Here is a 12,273-nt window from a genome sequence, read left to right as displayed (position 1 = left end):
TCATTCTCCCACCGCAGCTTCGGTGCTCAGTATTTCTACAATGCAAGCTCCAATGCAACAACATTATGCTCGGGGCATGCCCCCGAATGCCCAACGGTCTCCAGCCACGGCCCGTCGCCCCCCAGGGCCAGGTATGTCTCCTTTCATCAGTCTCCACCCACTCGTCTAGGCTTCAACTTACATCTCTGTAGCCGGCGCAATGCCTGTTCCGATGCCACAACACGCTGTTCCACCACAGTACATGGCGCGTCCCATGCCCCACCCCAATGATGCTACCATCCGGCGCAGTCGCAAGCCGACCGACAAGAACCTTCCCGACGGCATTGAAGATGTGATCATCGGCGAAGGTGTGCAGCAATATAAGAAGCTTCGCGACATTGAAAAGCGATTGGACGCCGCCGTTGTACGGAAGAGACTGGATATTCAAGATTCCATCAATAAGACTGTCAAGAAATATCGGACTATGCGTATCTGGATCTCCAACACAGTTGAAAACCAGCCGTGGCAAGGGCCGGGTAATAACCCGGGCTCTGGTCGCTACAAAGTGCGCATCGAAGGGCGGCTACTGGACGATGAAACCGATCCTACTGCTCCCGACGAGGACGAGAAGGATGAGGATGCCATGGACCACGACGGAGCAGAGGATAAGACGAAGAAGTCTGAAGCTAAGAAACAGCGTTTCTCACACTTCTTCAAGGCCATCACCGTTGACTTTGACCAGCCCGCCGCGGCTGTTCCTGACGAGGTGAAGCCGGTCAATTGGGTCAAGCCGAACACACAGCCCAACACGCCAGCGGCGCCGGCGGCCGAATTTGATAGCTTGCAGTTCTCTCGGGCTTCGCAAGAAAACCTGAATGTCACTGTCAGCCTTGTCCGGGATGAGGTTCCAGAGCGATACAAGCTCAGCAAGGAGCTGGCTGAGGTTCTGGATGTTGAAGAGGAGACTCGGAGTGGAATTGTCCTGGGAATTTGGGATTACATTCGCGCCATGGAACTGCAGGGTGATGAAGAGAAACGACAAGTGCGCTGCGACCACCGCCTATTCTCGGTATGTGCTTTTAAATATCTAATAATATTACCAACGCCGCTAACAAATACTGTAGATCTTCGGTCGGGAACAAATGTTCTTCCCTCAAATCCCCGAAAGCGTTGGTCCTCACACCAGCCCAATGGAGCCAATTAAGCTCCCATACACCATTCGCGTCGACGAGGAGTTCCACGCCGACGCCAAGCCCACCGTCTACGATATCCAGGTCGCAGTGGAAGACCCGCTACGCACCAAAATGATGGCTCTCACCCAGAACCCAGCGTACACAGCCAGCTTGCGTCAGATATCCTCGCTTGACGAGCAAGTTGCCCTGATTGTTCAGGCTCTTACACACTCTCGCGCGCGACACTCGTTCTACACTGCTCTGAGCAAGGATCCGGCTAACTTTGTTCGCCGATGGATCAACTCTCAGCGTCGTGATCTCGAGACTATCCTGGGCGAAGCTACTCGCGGTGGCGGCGAGGATGGAAGCGGACCTGAGTTCCAATACGGCGGTCTTGATGGGCCATGGGACTCGGATGTTGCCAAGGAAGCTGTGCGTTACATGTTGGCCAAACCCGAAGCTGCAGCTGCTCGATAGGTTATTTTTTACCCTGTTTCTCTTTTTAGGTCTCATCTCCGCATTGCCGACTACGATGTAATGGAGATGGGTGTGTATTCTTGTTTCTTTTGATAAAGGGCGCTCGTGTGGTGTTTGGACTGGTGCAGCTGGGGTATGCCGGGTTCTGCGAAATTACTGTCTCAAGATCCTGTTTCGATAATCTGATACGATGCAATATGATTCCGTATTCATTCATCCAGTTCTCTGCTGAAAGTAAAAGCATCCTAGAGGAGAATGAATCTGGAAGTCTCTTCTGTCGACATAGGCAATGGCTTCTGGTCAACTAATGCGAAACTGAGGAAGGCCTGCGAATATCATAAGTCCGAGAGCCAACCACATCCTCAGGTCTCATTTTCCCCTTCCAACTTATAGGAGAGGGGAGATCCAGGAGGGCAACGAACCCAAGAGGCATATCTAAAGCAATCCAATAACTCACAGGGAAAGCAACATAGACAAAAACTCACAATCATTCTACTATAACCTATAGAGCAAAAAATGCTCTAAAGAGGGGAGAAATCCACAGCCTCCCCCAAAGCTGGATTCTACCTCAAACCCGTCGATCCAGACCTCTCATGCGCCAGGCAAAGGAACCTTGGCAACCAGCTCCTCCCTGCGCTTGCGCACCTCCTCGCCAAGCCCCGTGTCCACAGCCGACGAGACCTTCTCCCTCAACGAGGAAAGATCACTCTGCATAATAGCGCTCTCCTCCTGTTCCAACTTCGACGCCGCCTCGAGGACAACATCCTCTGCAGCACCGGGCTGTTTCTTCCCCTTCTTCGCATCGGCAGCAGCAGCCTCATCCGGAGTGCGGAAGCGTTTGAGGACCGTCTCCACCATCTTGGAGAACCAGAAGAAGTTCAAGAAATTCAGGATCAGATTCGAGCCCACATAGGTCACGACGAGCCAAGTCGGCACGCCTCCGGCGGTGAAGTCCTTGAACTTGGTGATCTCGGCATTTGCGCGGGCACAGGCTTCGTTGATGCACAGACTGCCGTCACGAGCTGGGTAGAAGACGTTTGCGTTGATGTTGACGGGGGCGGAGAGCGGGGATGCGGACGCGGCCCAGGTTTGTTGCAGTGCGTTCCACATGTCCCCGTACACAACGACGCTCTGCCAGGTGCCCCAGACGAGGCGACAGGCGAAGAAACTGGAGAGAAGAGCCATGCCGTTGTACCACTGGGCGCGGCTGCCGGTCATGTCGAGTTTGTCGAGGAACCAGTGGATATTGAGGAATGGGCTGGAGAGTTCATAGAGGATGAATGTCGGGGCGAAGTAGTTTAGGAAGGGTCTCTGTGGATTGTATCATATTAGGTGTTGACCTGGAAATATAGTGCCCGAAAAGCATATGAAAGGTTGAATGATTGTCTTGGACGAGGGTACAAACTTACAAAGCCGAGACTAAACACCCATAAGGCGCTGACGGCATGGAAAAGCAAGCCGATGCCAAACATGCGCACATGTATAATGCTGACAATAAGGTCATAGACAAAGTATCCCACGGCTAGAGCCTGGATGAGTCCACAGGATCCTGTATACCCGAAGACCCGCTCGCCGGAGGTCATGGAGCTGCGCTCCTTGTCATAAAACATGACCCACAAAGCGGCAACATTGATGACGACGCTTTGAACAAGAGATACAACGTGGATATCCCAGTTCAGCTTCGTCCGGGGAGTGAGCTTATTGTAAGATTGAGGGAAGAGAATCGGCGAAAGCCAAGGTGAGAGAACTGCATGAATGGTCCAGTAGAAGATGAATGCTCCAATCACTTCATGGATGTGGTCAACGAGCGTCGGACTACTCAGACGGAGAAGATACGGCTCTGCGAAGCTCCGCAGCCATTCTGGGGGCGGCGGGAAGGGGTCCAACATTATCGGAGATCCCCTCAGCTAGCTGTGATCACCCGATGAGGGGAAAGCTGAGGTTCGAGGGTTGGGGAAATGTAGATCTATGTGCAGTTTGAAAGAGCACCGACGGTATACGGTCTAACGTAAACAAAGGGAAAAGGAAAGATGGCAAGGAAACAAAGAGAACCCAGACCACCAGGAATAGGAGAGAAAGAGCTCCATGGGGAATGGAGTCGTGATAAGATGACCAGGTGAAGCCGCGGCAAAACCTGAGGCAGCCACCATTTGTTGGGAGTCCACGTGACCAGTTGCCTTATGAGGGTATGCTTCAGTCTTCACGGTCAGAACTGTGCCAGAAGGAATGGGAGAATACTCCTAGGACTATCCTGCTGATCAGCTATTTAGTATTCAGCTGATGGAAACAAGACACAAACAACTAACAAGTATGTGGCCTATCGAGTCAGGTCCAGACCTGCTATGAACATGACCTATCTCATAAAAACCTGGTGACCTTGGAAAGAGTCTACGCAATATGACTACATCACATGGAGGTGTCCTGGTAAGGTAAACCGAGAATTCATCATTAAGCAATACACACAATACACATTCATAGTCAACGAAAGTCATCCATGTCATCCAAGCAAACAAAAACACAACATAAGTGGTATATGGTAAGGAAAGAAAACTTCAAGGGTGTTTCAAAGCAACCAACTCCGAACGAAACAAAATTCAAGCAAACCCCAAAACTTCAATCAAGTCGCAATATCCGTGCCAAGTCCACTATCACTGGGGGGCGCTAGTAACTTCAGGACTTCGGCTTCTGCAGCCGCGTTGGCCTCCCTGATCTGGTGGGACATCTCGTGGTCCTCCTCATTCTCATCTTCATGTCCAGAATGCTCGTGTGCGGTCTGCGCATCATCTTCTGACTCGGAATCATCAATGGAAAGAACATCGTCACGATTCTCGTGATCGTGCTCCGAAATTGAGCTTTCGGCCATGCTGTAGTCATTCGCCGAGCTTACTCCGCTGACACGACGCTGATCTGTGACATCTGTAGCCGCACTGTTCGCGATGCTACCGGCGTAGCTTGTCTTTCGCTCAGTGCCAGCGTTGCTTGCTGCGTAGCTTGTGCGTCGATCGGTGCCGGCATTACTCGCGGAATAGTTGCGCTCTGTGCCAAAATCGGACTCTGCATAGCTGGTCTTGCGATCGGTAGGTGCATTACTTTCTGCGTAGCTGGGCTGCCGGTTGGGACAAGCATCCTCCACCTCGCTGGCAAGCTCATCTTCCTCGTGAAAGACCTCATTCTCTTTGTCGGCGACGGAAGTTGGACCAGCCCAAGAAGCCTTGCGAAGAGTGTTCGATTTCACAGAGTGGCTACGCTTCAAGCTGGTAATACCAGATTTAGCGCTGACTTGTCGGTCGACGCCACGATTTCCTGTGACGTGACTCAAGCTAAGAATGCGACGCTCCTTTCCGATGTTGGGCTGCACGGCGACTGTTCCCGCCTGGAGCGAGGTTGGCATTCTGCGTTTCAAAGCCATGCCAACACCATTGCCGAGAAGACTACGAGTGTCTTTGGCCTCTTTGGCAGTGCTGGCAGTGCTTGTTACGCTGGGGCTTCGGGCGCCTGCTCTTGATGAACGAGTACTGCGAGTGCTGCGCTGTCTTTTGAGATTCATGGCCTGCGAGTTGTTGGATCGGCCGAGAAGGACGGTGCGAGCATGGTCGAGCACACCTTCCAGAATGCGTTTTTCGAGGCCGTCCGCGCGGTCTTCCATCTGTCGCATCTCTTCGTGGCGTATCTCAAGGGCGGTTTCAAGTCCAGAAATATCTTTGCTGAGTTTGTTGTTTTGCTTGATCAGGTCCTCCTTCTCTGTTCTCAGACGCTGGAGCATGTGCAGCAAAGAATCCTTCTCTTCATGCAAGCCAACAAGCTCCATTTCCACTTGCTCACGCTGCGCAACTCTGCGTTCAAGTGCGACAGCTGCCTCTTCGGCTTCTTTTCGCTTGCGCTCGGTATCTTCAGCGACCAGCACTGATTGAGCTGCAAACATTTCGCTCATCTTGCGTGAGTTCTCCATGATGTCCCTGTGCATCTCATCCAATTTCATCATATGGGTAACGGAATGATCAGATTCAGGCGGGTTCAGGGGACGACTGAGAAGTTCGTCCAGTTTCTCGTTGACAGAGCCATTACCGCTGGTGGCATGATCAAGGAGTTCATTGAGCTTTTCGTAAATCTGATCGTTCGATCCTGACCTTTGCTCTAGAGCACGGTCAAGTTTCTCGTGAAGCTTGTCGTTCTTGGAGTGATCAAGTAGAGTGTTCAAAACCTCATGGATCTTGTTGTTCTTGGCAAGCTCCAGAAGATCATCCAACTTTGTGTGTACAGGTGTATCCTCTATGGCAAGTGAACGCTCTGCTTCCGGTGGGGGCAGCGCGGGGAGCATTGTGGGCAGATTTGAAGGCAGTGCCGATAACTCTGACTTGAAGTCCTCAGCCGATTTCTGGGAGTGATCGTAGTGTTGACTGACGATTGACAGGATTTCCTGTACTGATTCCAAAATCTGGGGATGGAACTCAAGGAGCTTACTTTCCACTCTGTCGGTCGCAGCGGCGACTCTTTCGCTTTCCGCTTGAGATTGCTCCTGACGAGATTTCACATCATTGTGCATCTCTTCAATTTGCTGGCGAGACTGGTCGACGTGCTCGATGAGGGCCTTGGTGTCCACACTGAGCCGCTCGCAGGTCTCATTGACGCTGTCGCCCATAGCACCAATGACGAGCCTGATATCTTCGGCGAGACTCTTCGTGCTCGCCAAGGATTCCGTGTGTGCCAGATCTCTCTCCTCTGTCTCGGAAAGTTTGGAGTGAAGGGAGGTATGTGCGTCTTCATACTTGGCCAAGACTTCTGAGATTTTCTCGTCAATCTTTGTCCCGAGCTCCACGATGATGGCGGCCCGGGTCTCATCATGTTTGACCATAGTAGCAGCATCCCGCTCCTCCTTTTCAAGCTTGCCAGCCTCTTCCTCGCCGCGGGAACGCTCAAATTCCCGGTTGATGAGGTCAGTGAGTTCCTTGATGTTGTCCACGGTGCTGAAGTTCTCTGCGGTGATTGCTAGCCCTTCCAGGAGCTGTTTCAGCTCAGTCAGACCTTCTGTGCTGCCGTCAAGCTTGCTCTTCAGTTCATCACCGAGCTCTCCGACGACAAATTTGGCCTCCTCAATCTTCTCGGCAAGGCCACCATGTTCCACTTTGCGAGCATCAAACCCCTGAGCGGTCAATTCGTTGTTAGCTTCCATCTTCTCTCGGAAGTCACTGACGAGGGTTGAAAGATCCTGGATGTCCGTCTTAGTGGGGAGAGTCTCCACATCAGGAAGCTTAAGCTCGTCGACTTGAGTCTTGACTTCGAAGATCATGGCTTCCACCGTTTGGAGATCTGATTTGAGGAGTTTGTCCGAATCCCCTTCTTCATCCCCGTCGTTGGTCTTGCCCTTGAGATCATCCAGCACGACCCAGACATCTTTGATGAGACCCTCCAAAGTGCCAATCTCCGACTTTGTGGGAGCTTCGGCTTCGACACGACTAGAGAACTCGGCAATGGAATCTTTAGCCTCTCGAATCATGTTCTCCAGGACTGCTATGTGTTCGGGAGTGGCAACCTGATCGGGTGAAGGGAAGGCCAGCTCGTCGATCTGGGTCTTCGTACTCAAGAGCAATTGCTCCAGAGCCTCGGTGTCTTGCTTCCGAGCACTGTCATTGTTCTCTGGGCTTAGTTGGGCTCCCATCTCGCCCATGGCAAGCTGCACTTCTTGAAGGGCAAGAAGAACTTCATCGAGGTGTGAGCGCTTGAGCGCGTCCTCCGCAGGCTCTGCGGCACGAGGAGGAGTTTCAATGGCCTCGACCTTGTCTTGAAGCTGAGTGATGAGCGCTTTCAGGCCATCAATATCAGGTCCAATGCTGGGCTCGGTTGCTAGCATAAGCTCACCACCGCGGACGGTACTGGCCTCATCCATGTCTTTGCTGCTTTCGCGGAGAGTGTCCATTTCTGATTTCAAATCCGCGAGGCCATCTTTGATGGTGTCGAGAATCTCAGAACTGTCGAATTCGGAAGGCTTCTCCAATAACTTTTTCAGGTCGTCACGGATCGACTCCACCCCATCCGTCAAGGCATCGAGCAGCTCACTTGTTGTGAAAGATGTGCTTTCGTCGCTGTCTCGGCGAGCCGTCTCTTCGCGCAGGTTGTCGAAATGCTCACGAAGTGCCGAGATAATCTCCTCTTTCTCGGCACCGGGCTCCGAACGAACCACACTCATGTCCATACGCTCTCGAAGGCTTTCGTCTCGACGTGAGGTCTCTTCTCGTAGGTTATCAAAAAGCTCGCGAAGTGCCGAGATAATCTCGTCCTTGTCGGCACCCGGCTGTGCACGATCCACATCCGTGTCCATGCGCTCGCGGAGGCTCTGGAATTCTTCTCTGATTGTGTTGACCACGTCCTCGCCGTCAGGACCGCTCTTCTGCCGATCGGAGGCCTCACGAATAGCATCCAAGATCTCGTCCTTGTCTTCAGTAGCGTTGTTGCGCAAGAGAAGGGTGGTGATGGTTCCCCGTAGATGCTCAAACTCCTTTTCCATAGCATCCAGAAGTTCGGGCGTATCGGGGGTGGCGCGGACTGCGTTTGCAAGAGATGTATCTGTAATGGTTTTCTCCATATCAGCTTGTAACAGGCGGAAGCCTTCTTTGACCGTCAGAATAACTTCGTCCTTGCCGGAAAGATCGGCAGTTGTAACGACGTAAGCTTCGATCTCCTTTCGGACAACATCAAGACCATCCTTGATCGCCTCAAGGACTTGCTCAGTGTCTCTTCCACCTGCGGAGGCGTACTGCTTGAATTCCTCTTTCATACCCTCGAACAGGGTATGAAGGCGTTCCGTCATATCATCGCCAACATTCGTATTCGCGGATGCGATAGCCTCGTTGAGACCAGCGGTGATAGCCTCCATGAGGTCGTCCTGGTTCAGCTCTATCTCCCGCGTGATGGAGTTGCCGTTCTGAATGCCTTCTGCAATGGCGGACAATATCTCTTCACGTGAGATAGAAGGCTCTTGGACATTGGTGCTGAGCGCTGATTGCTGACTGCTGGTCGAAGCCTCAATGCCTTCTGCGATAGCATTCATGACCTCTTCCTTTGAGATACTGGGCTGAGATTTGGACCCAAGAGAAGCATGAGAATGATCAATCCCGTCAACGATTGCATTGAAGATCTCCTCCCGGGAGAGCGGGGCTTGCCCGTTATACTGTTCGTGCTCAGTTGACGTGAGAGCCCGCGAAGAGGAGATATTGGCGCTTTCGATCCCGTCCACGATAGCGTTCATGATCTCCTCTCTGGTGATGCCCGGTTCTTGGCGGTTCGGCGAATGCTCCATACCCTCCAAGATAGCACCCAAGATGTCATCTCGAGAAAGGGTGGCCTCGCCACCAGTGCCGACAGAAGACCTCGAGTGCTCAATGGCATCCACAATGGCGCTGAAGATTTCCTCGCGAGAGACGGTTTGTTGAACGTTGGTACTGAGTGCTGTTTGCTGGGAATTCATTGTATTCTCAATGCCTTCGGAAATAGCATTTAGGATTTCGTCACGCGAGATGGTGGTCTGAGGAATGCTAACAGCAGCGGAGCGTTGGGCGTCAAACGCTTCATTAATGGCGTTCACAACATCAAGTCGAGAAATGCGTGGCTCGTCCATCTCTTTGGCAGCCGTGAAATGGGCCTCAAGACCGTCAGAAACCGCACTTACAATCTCGTCGCGGCCAAGTCCTGAGTCGTACGATTCCTTGCTGAGTGTACTTTGTGCCATGGATCCAGTCAGTGCACCGAGGATTTCGTCCCGAATTGAATTCATGTGGACGACGTTATCATCGTCCAGAGATCTGGAGGTGCTGTGATTCGCCATTGCTCCGGTGACTGCTTGAAGGATTTCGTCTCGGAGAGAAGTCAAATAGTCAATATGCTCTTGGTCCACGGGTTTAGAACCTGTGGCGTGGGTTGTTACTACTCCAGTAACAGCTTCGATGATTTCATCGCGGACGGAGTAGAGGTGATTGATATGGTCCTCGTCCAAAGACTTAGGGGCTGTGTTGTTGGCAGTCACAGCATCGAGAATCTCATCACGGACAGAGTAAAGATGGTTGACATGTTCCTCATCCAGTGACCTGAAGCCTTCGTTGTGGCTGGCCATAGCATTGGTCACTGCACCGAGGATCTCATCACGCATTGAATTGAGATGCCCGACGTGCTCTTCGTCAAGGGATCTAGTCACAGGCTCGGGCTGCTTCTCCAGACATTCGCGAATGGTCAAGATAATCTCATCTCGAGAGATACTTGGCGGGTGTTCAATCTGTGGAGGAATGAACTTCTGCATACCGTCCTCGACAGCCGCAAGGACCTGATCGTATGTGACTGCCTGTTCATGCTGCGGTTGGTAAGATTTGAGTCCTTCTTCAAGGCATGTGAGAATTTCGTCTCGTTCCAGGCCGAAGTTGTTGAACTCGATCTCGGGCTTGTACGTTTCCCAAGCCTCCCGGACTGTCTCCAGAATATCTTCCCTATCCATTTCAGCGCCCCGCGGGTGATCTTGTGGCTCAGGGAGTTCCAGCTCATCGAGAGCTTTTTTCACAACAGAGTAGATTGCAGCGCTATTCATGGTAGATCGGAACTCGGCCAAGTCGGACGATTGCTGCCGGCTCTCATTTATGGTAGCAGCCAGCTGCTCTTTGAGATCATCCAAGCTGCGGTTGACGATTGCTGAGATTTCTTCGGGGCCGGCAGCTCGGGCTTGATCTCCGGATTGATCATTGGCATGGAAAGCCTCGATCTCGTCCAGTCGACGACCTAGTTCTCGACCCATTCCCAGGACCTCACCCCGTAACTCGCGCACCAGGGACTTTACGCCGTTCGTCATTCCACCTCCCTCGACGACGCTATTTTTAACACTCTTGAGAATTGCCATTACTTCGTCGGAATTCCGTCCAGAAGCATCTCCCTTGTCAGATTTGGAAATATCCAGGGCGCGTACAGCATCAGGACCCAAAGACCCTGTCGACTCAGATCGGACGACGCCGGGCGAAACATCCTCAGGTCCCGTGTTACTGGTATTGGCAGCCATGCCATATGATCGTACAAGCGCTTTGCTCGAGGGATCTTCTTTGACGAGGTTGAGAATCTCTTCGAGCATGACAGTGACTTTGGTGTCGGCATCTTTGTCTGAAGGGGTCGCTGCGGGTCGATTTTTGATTTCTTCGACCAGCTCTAAGAGCCTTTCCTCGCCTTCTTTGGTGGCCATTTCGCGCAAAACCTTTTCGAGCAAAGCGAGGGCCGCGGAACCATCCGAGATCGGTGCGGGTGAGACGCAAGATTCCCGGTCGAAGGCAAATGGATTAGGGCTGGACATGCGAGGTACCGAGTAGCTTCTCTTTGAGACGGGACTGTCATGATCCTTGGGGTTAGGCCCATCGCCATCTTTAAAAAGATTACTGAAATCAAACCTTGCAGCATCAGTGTCCAGATATTTGCCAGTGAGATGAGAAGACAGGTCTTTGAGGCTTTTTCGTATGTCCTCATCGCGTGCATTGGTCGCTGCCTTGAGACTGACCAGATCGGTAGCATTGTCTTTGCTCCGCCGGCTCAGGTTCATCATTTCACGCTGTAAATTGCTTGCAATGTCCGTGAGGCTGTGAATTTGGACGGAGAGAGTGTCTATGCTCGTGTGCTTGGCAGGCTGGGGTTGAGGTTCATACGGCGCAGCGATCAACTTGGGTGGTTTCGAAGGTGATGGAGGATCGGGTTCTGAAGGCAACTGCATGTTCTGCAACGCCAGCATTGTCGCTGACGGCGGAGTACTCTCTCCCAAGATTGGCTTGGACAAGTACCGACTGGATAGCGAGTAATTGACCTCTCGGTTTGTATCTTCACGAAGGGATGGCGAACTGATGGACTTGGTGGGATCGCGTGTTTTGGAACCTTCAATGATCGTCGCGCGAAGAGGTCGCTCTGGCGATCTATTCTCGAGATAATTTAAAAAGTCACTGCGAGCATCCTTTTTACTATCGTCGGGCTGTAGCAATTGCAGACGTTTATGATGCTGGCCTTTGACCAATGCCCTCTCTGGAGATGAAGTCTTAGGTGGCATAGGGTTTGTTGTGTAAGAACTGGGCGCATGGTCGCTGGGTCTCTCTGAGAATTTTGCGGCCACAGCTTGAATGTTGGGAGAAACGTTGGATCTCGGTGCAGAACTCGTTGGGCTCATTGAACGTGGATTCAACGGTAGTGGCGGAGGTGCACGCTCGGGATCCGAACTGTCCCACCTGCGGAGACCGCGTTTTAGCATTTGTTTGAGCTCACCCATAGATTCTGGTGAGACAAGGGTCGGGAAGGGTGTGCGCGACTTACATTGGGACTTTCAAGTCGGAGTATGTCATTGAGTGCCGGACCAATTCCCGGTCACGAGGGGTTTCCTTGTCTGGAGACGGCATGATTCTTCGTGAATGGATTGACAAGTTGTCTCAGCCAGATATTGACAGTATGGATGGATGGAATGTACTTGGGGTATGTGTAGAATGCGTTCAAAGTAAAAACAAAAGCAAGGTCATCAAGGCATATCAACACAAGGGAGGAAACGCTGGAAGAACAGAGCAAAGCTGACAATTGAAAAACTCGGTGGAGAGATGAAATCACCGCGAGATCAGCTTGATAAAAAAAACGCAAGTGGAGATGAGTGAAG

General features: G+C 52.0%; 3 protein-coding genes across 3 annotated transcripts; 1 reads left to right on the top strand and 2 right to left on the bottom strand.

The window, feature by feature from the left end:
• Window positions 1-40: 40 nt before the first annotated feature.
• N7515_006787 (SWIB/MDM2 domain-containing protein) lies at window positions 41-1,628 on the top strand (the record flags this gene model as incomplete). The annotated part of the gene is made up of 3 exons (XM_056667531.1): window positions 41-131; window positions 192-1,048; window positions 1,104-1,628. 3 exons carry the CDS (start codon window positions 41-43, stop codon window positions 1,626-1,628), a joined length of 1,473 nt encoding a protein of 490 aa, XP_056521127.1.
• Window positions 1,629-2,219: 591 nt separating this feature from the next.
• N7515_006786 (TLC domain-containing protein) lies at window positions 2,220-3,517 on the bottom strand (the record flags this gene model as incomplete). Its single annotated transcript, XM_056667530.1, has 2 exons — window positions 2,220-2,939; window positions 3,038-3,517. The coding sequence occupies 2 exons, from the start codon at window positions 3,515-3,517 to the stop codon at window positions 2,220-2,222; spliced, it is 1,200 nt and encodes a 399-aa protein (XP_056521126.1).
• Window positions 3,518-4,245: 728 nt separating this feature from the next.
• N7515_006785 (uncharacterized protein) lies at window positions 4,246-12,025 on the bottom strand (the record flags this gene model as incomplete). The annotated part of the gene is made up of 2 exons (XM_056667529.1): window positions 4,246-11,857; window positions 11,943-12,025. The coding sequence occupies 2 exons, from the start codon at window positions 12,023-12,025 to the stop codon at window positions 4,246-4,248; spliced, it is 7,695 nt and encodes a 2,564-aa protein (XP_056521125.1).
• Window positions 12,026-12,273: the final 248 nt, after the last annotated feature.

Source organism: Penicillium bovifimosum, assembly GCF_028826915.1.
Source record: "Penicillium bovifimosum strain IBT 22155 chromosome Unknown utg000005l_segment0_segment0, whole genome shotgun sequence".
Classification (NCBI taxonomy): domain Eukaryota; kingdom Fungi; phylum Ascomycota; class Eurotiomycetes; order Eurotiales; family Aspergillaceae; genus Penicillium; species Penicillium bovifimosum.
This window is presented reverse-complemented; position numbering and strand designations above follow the sequence as displayed.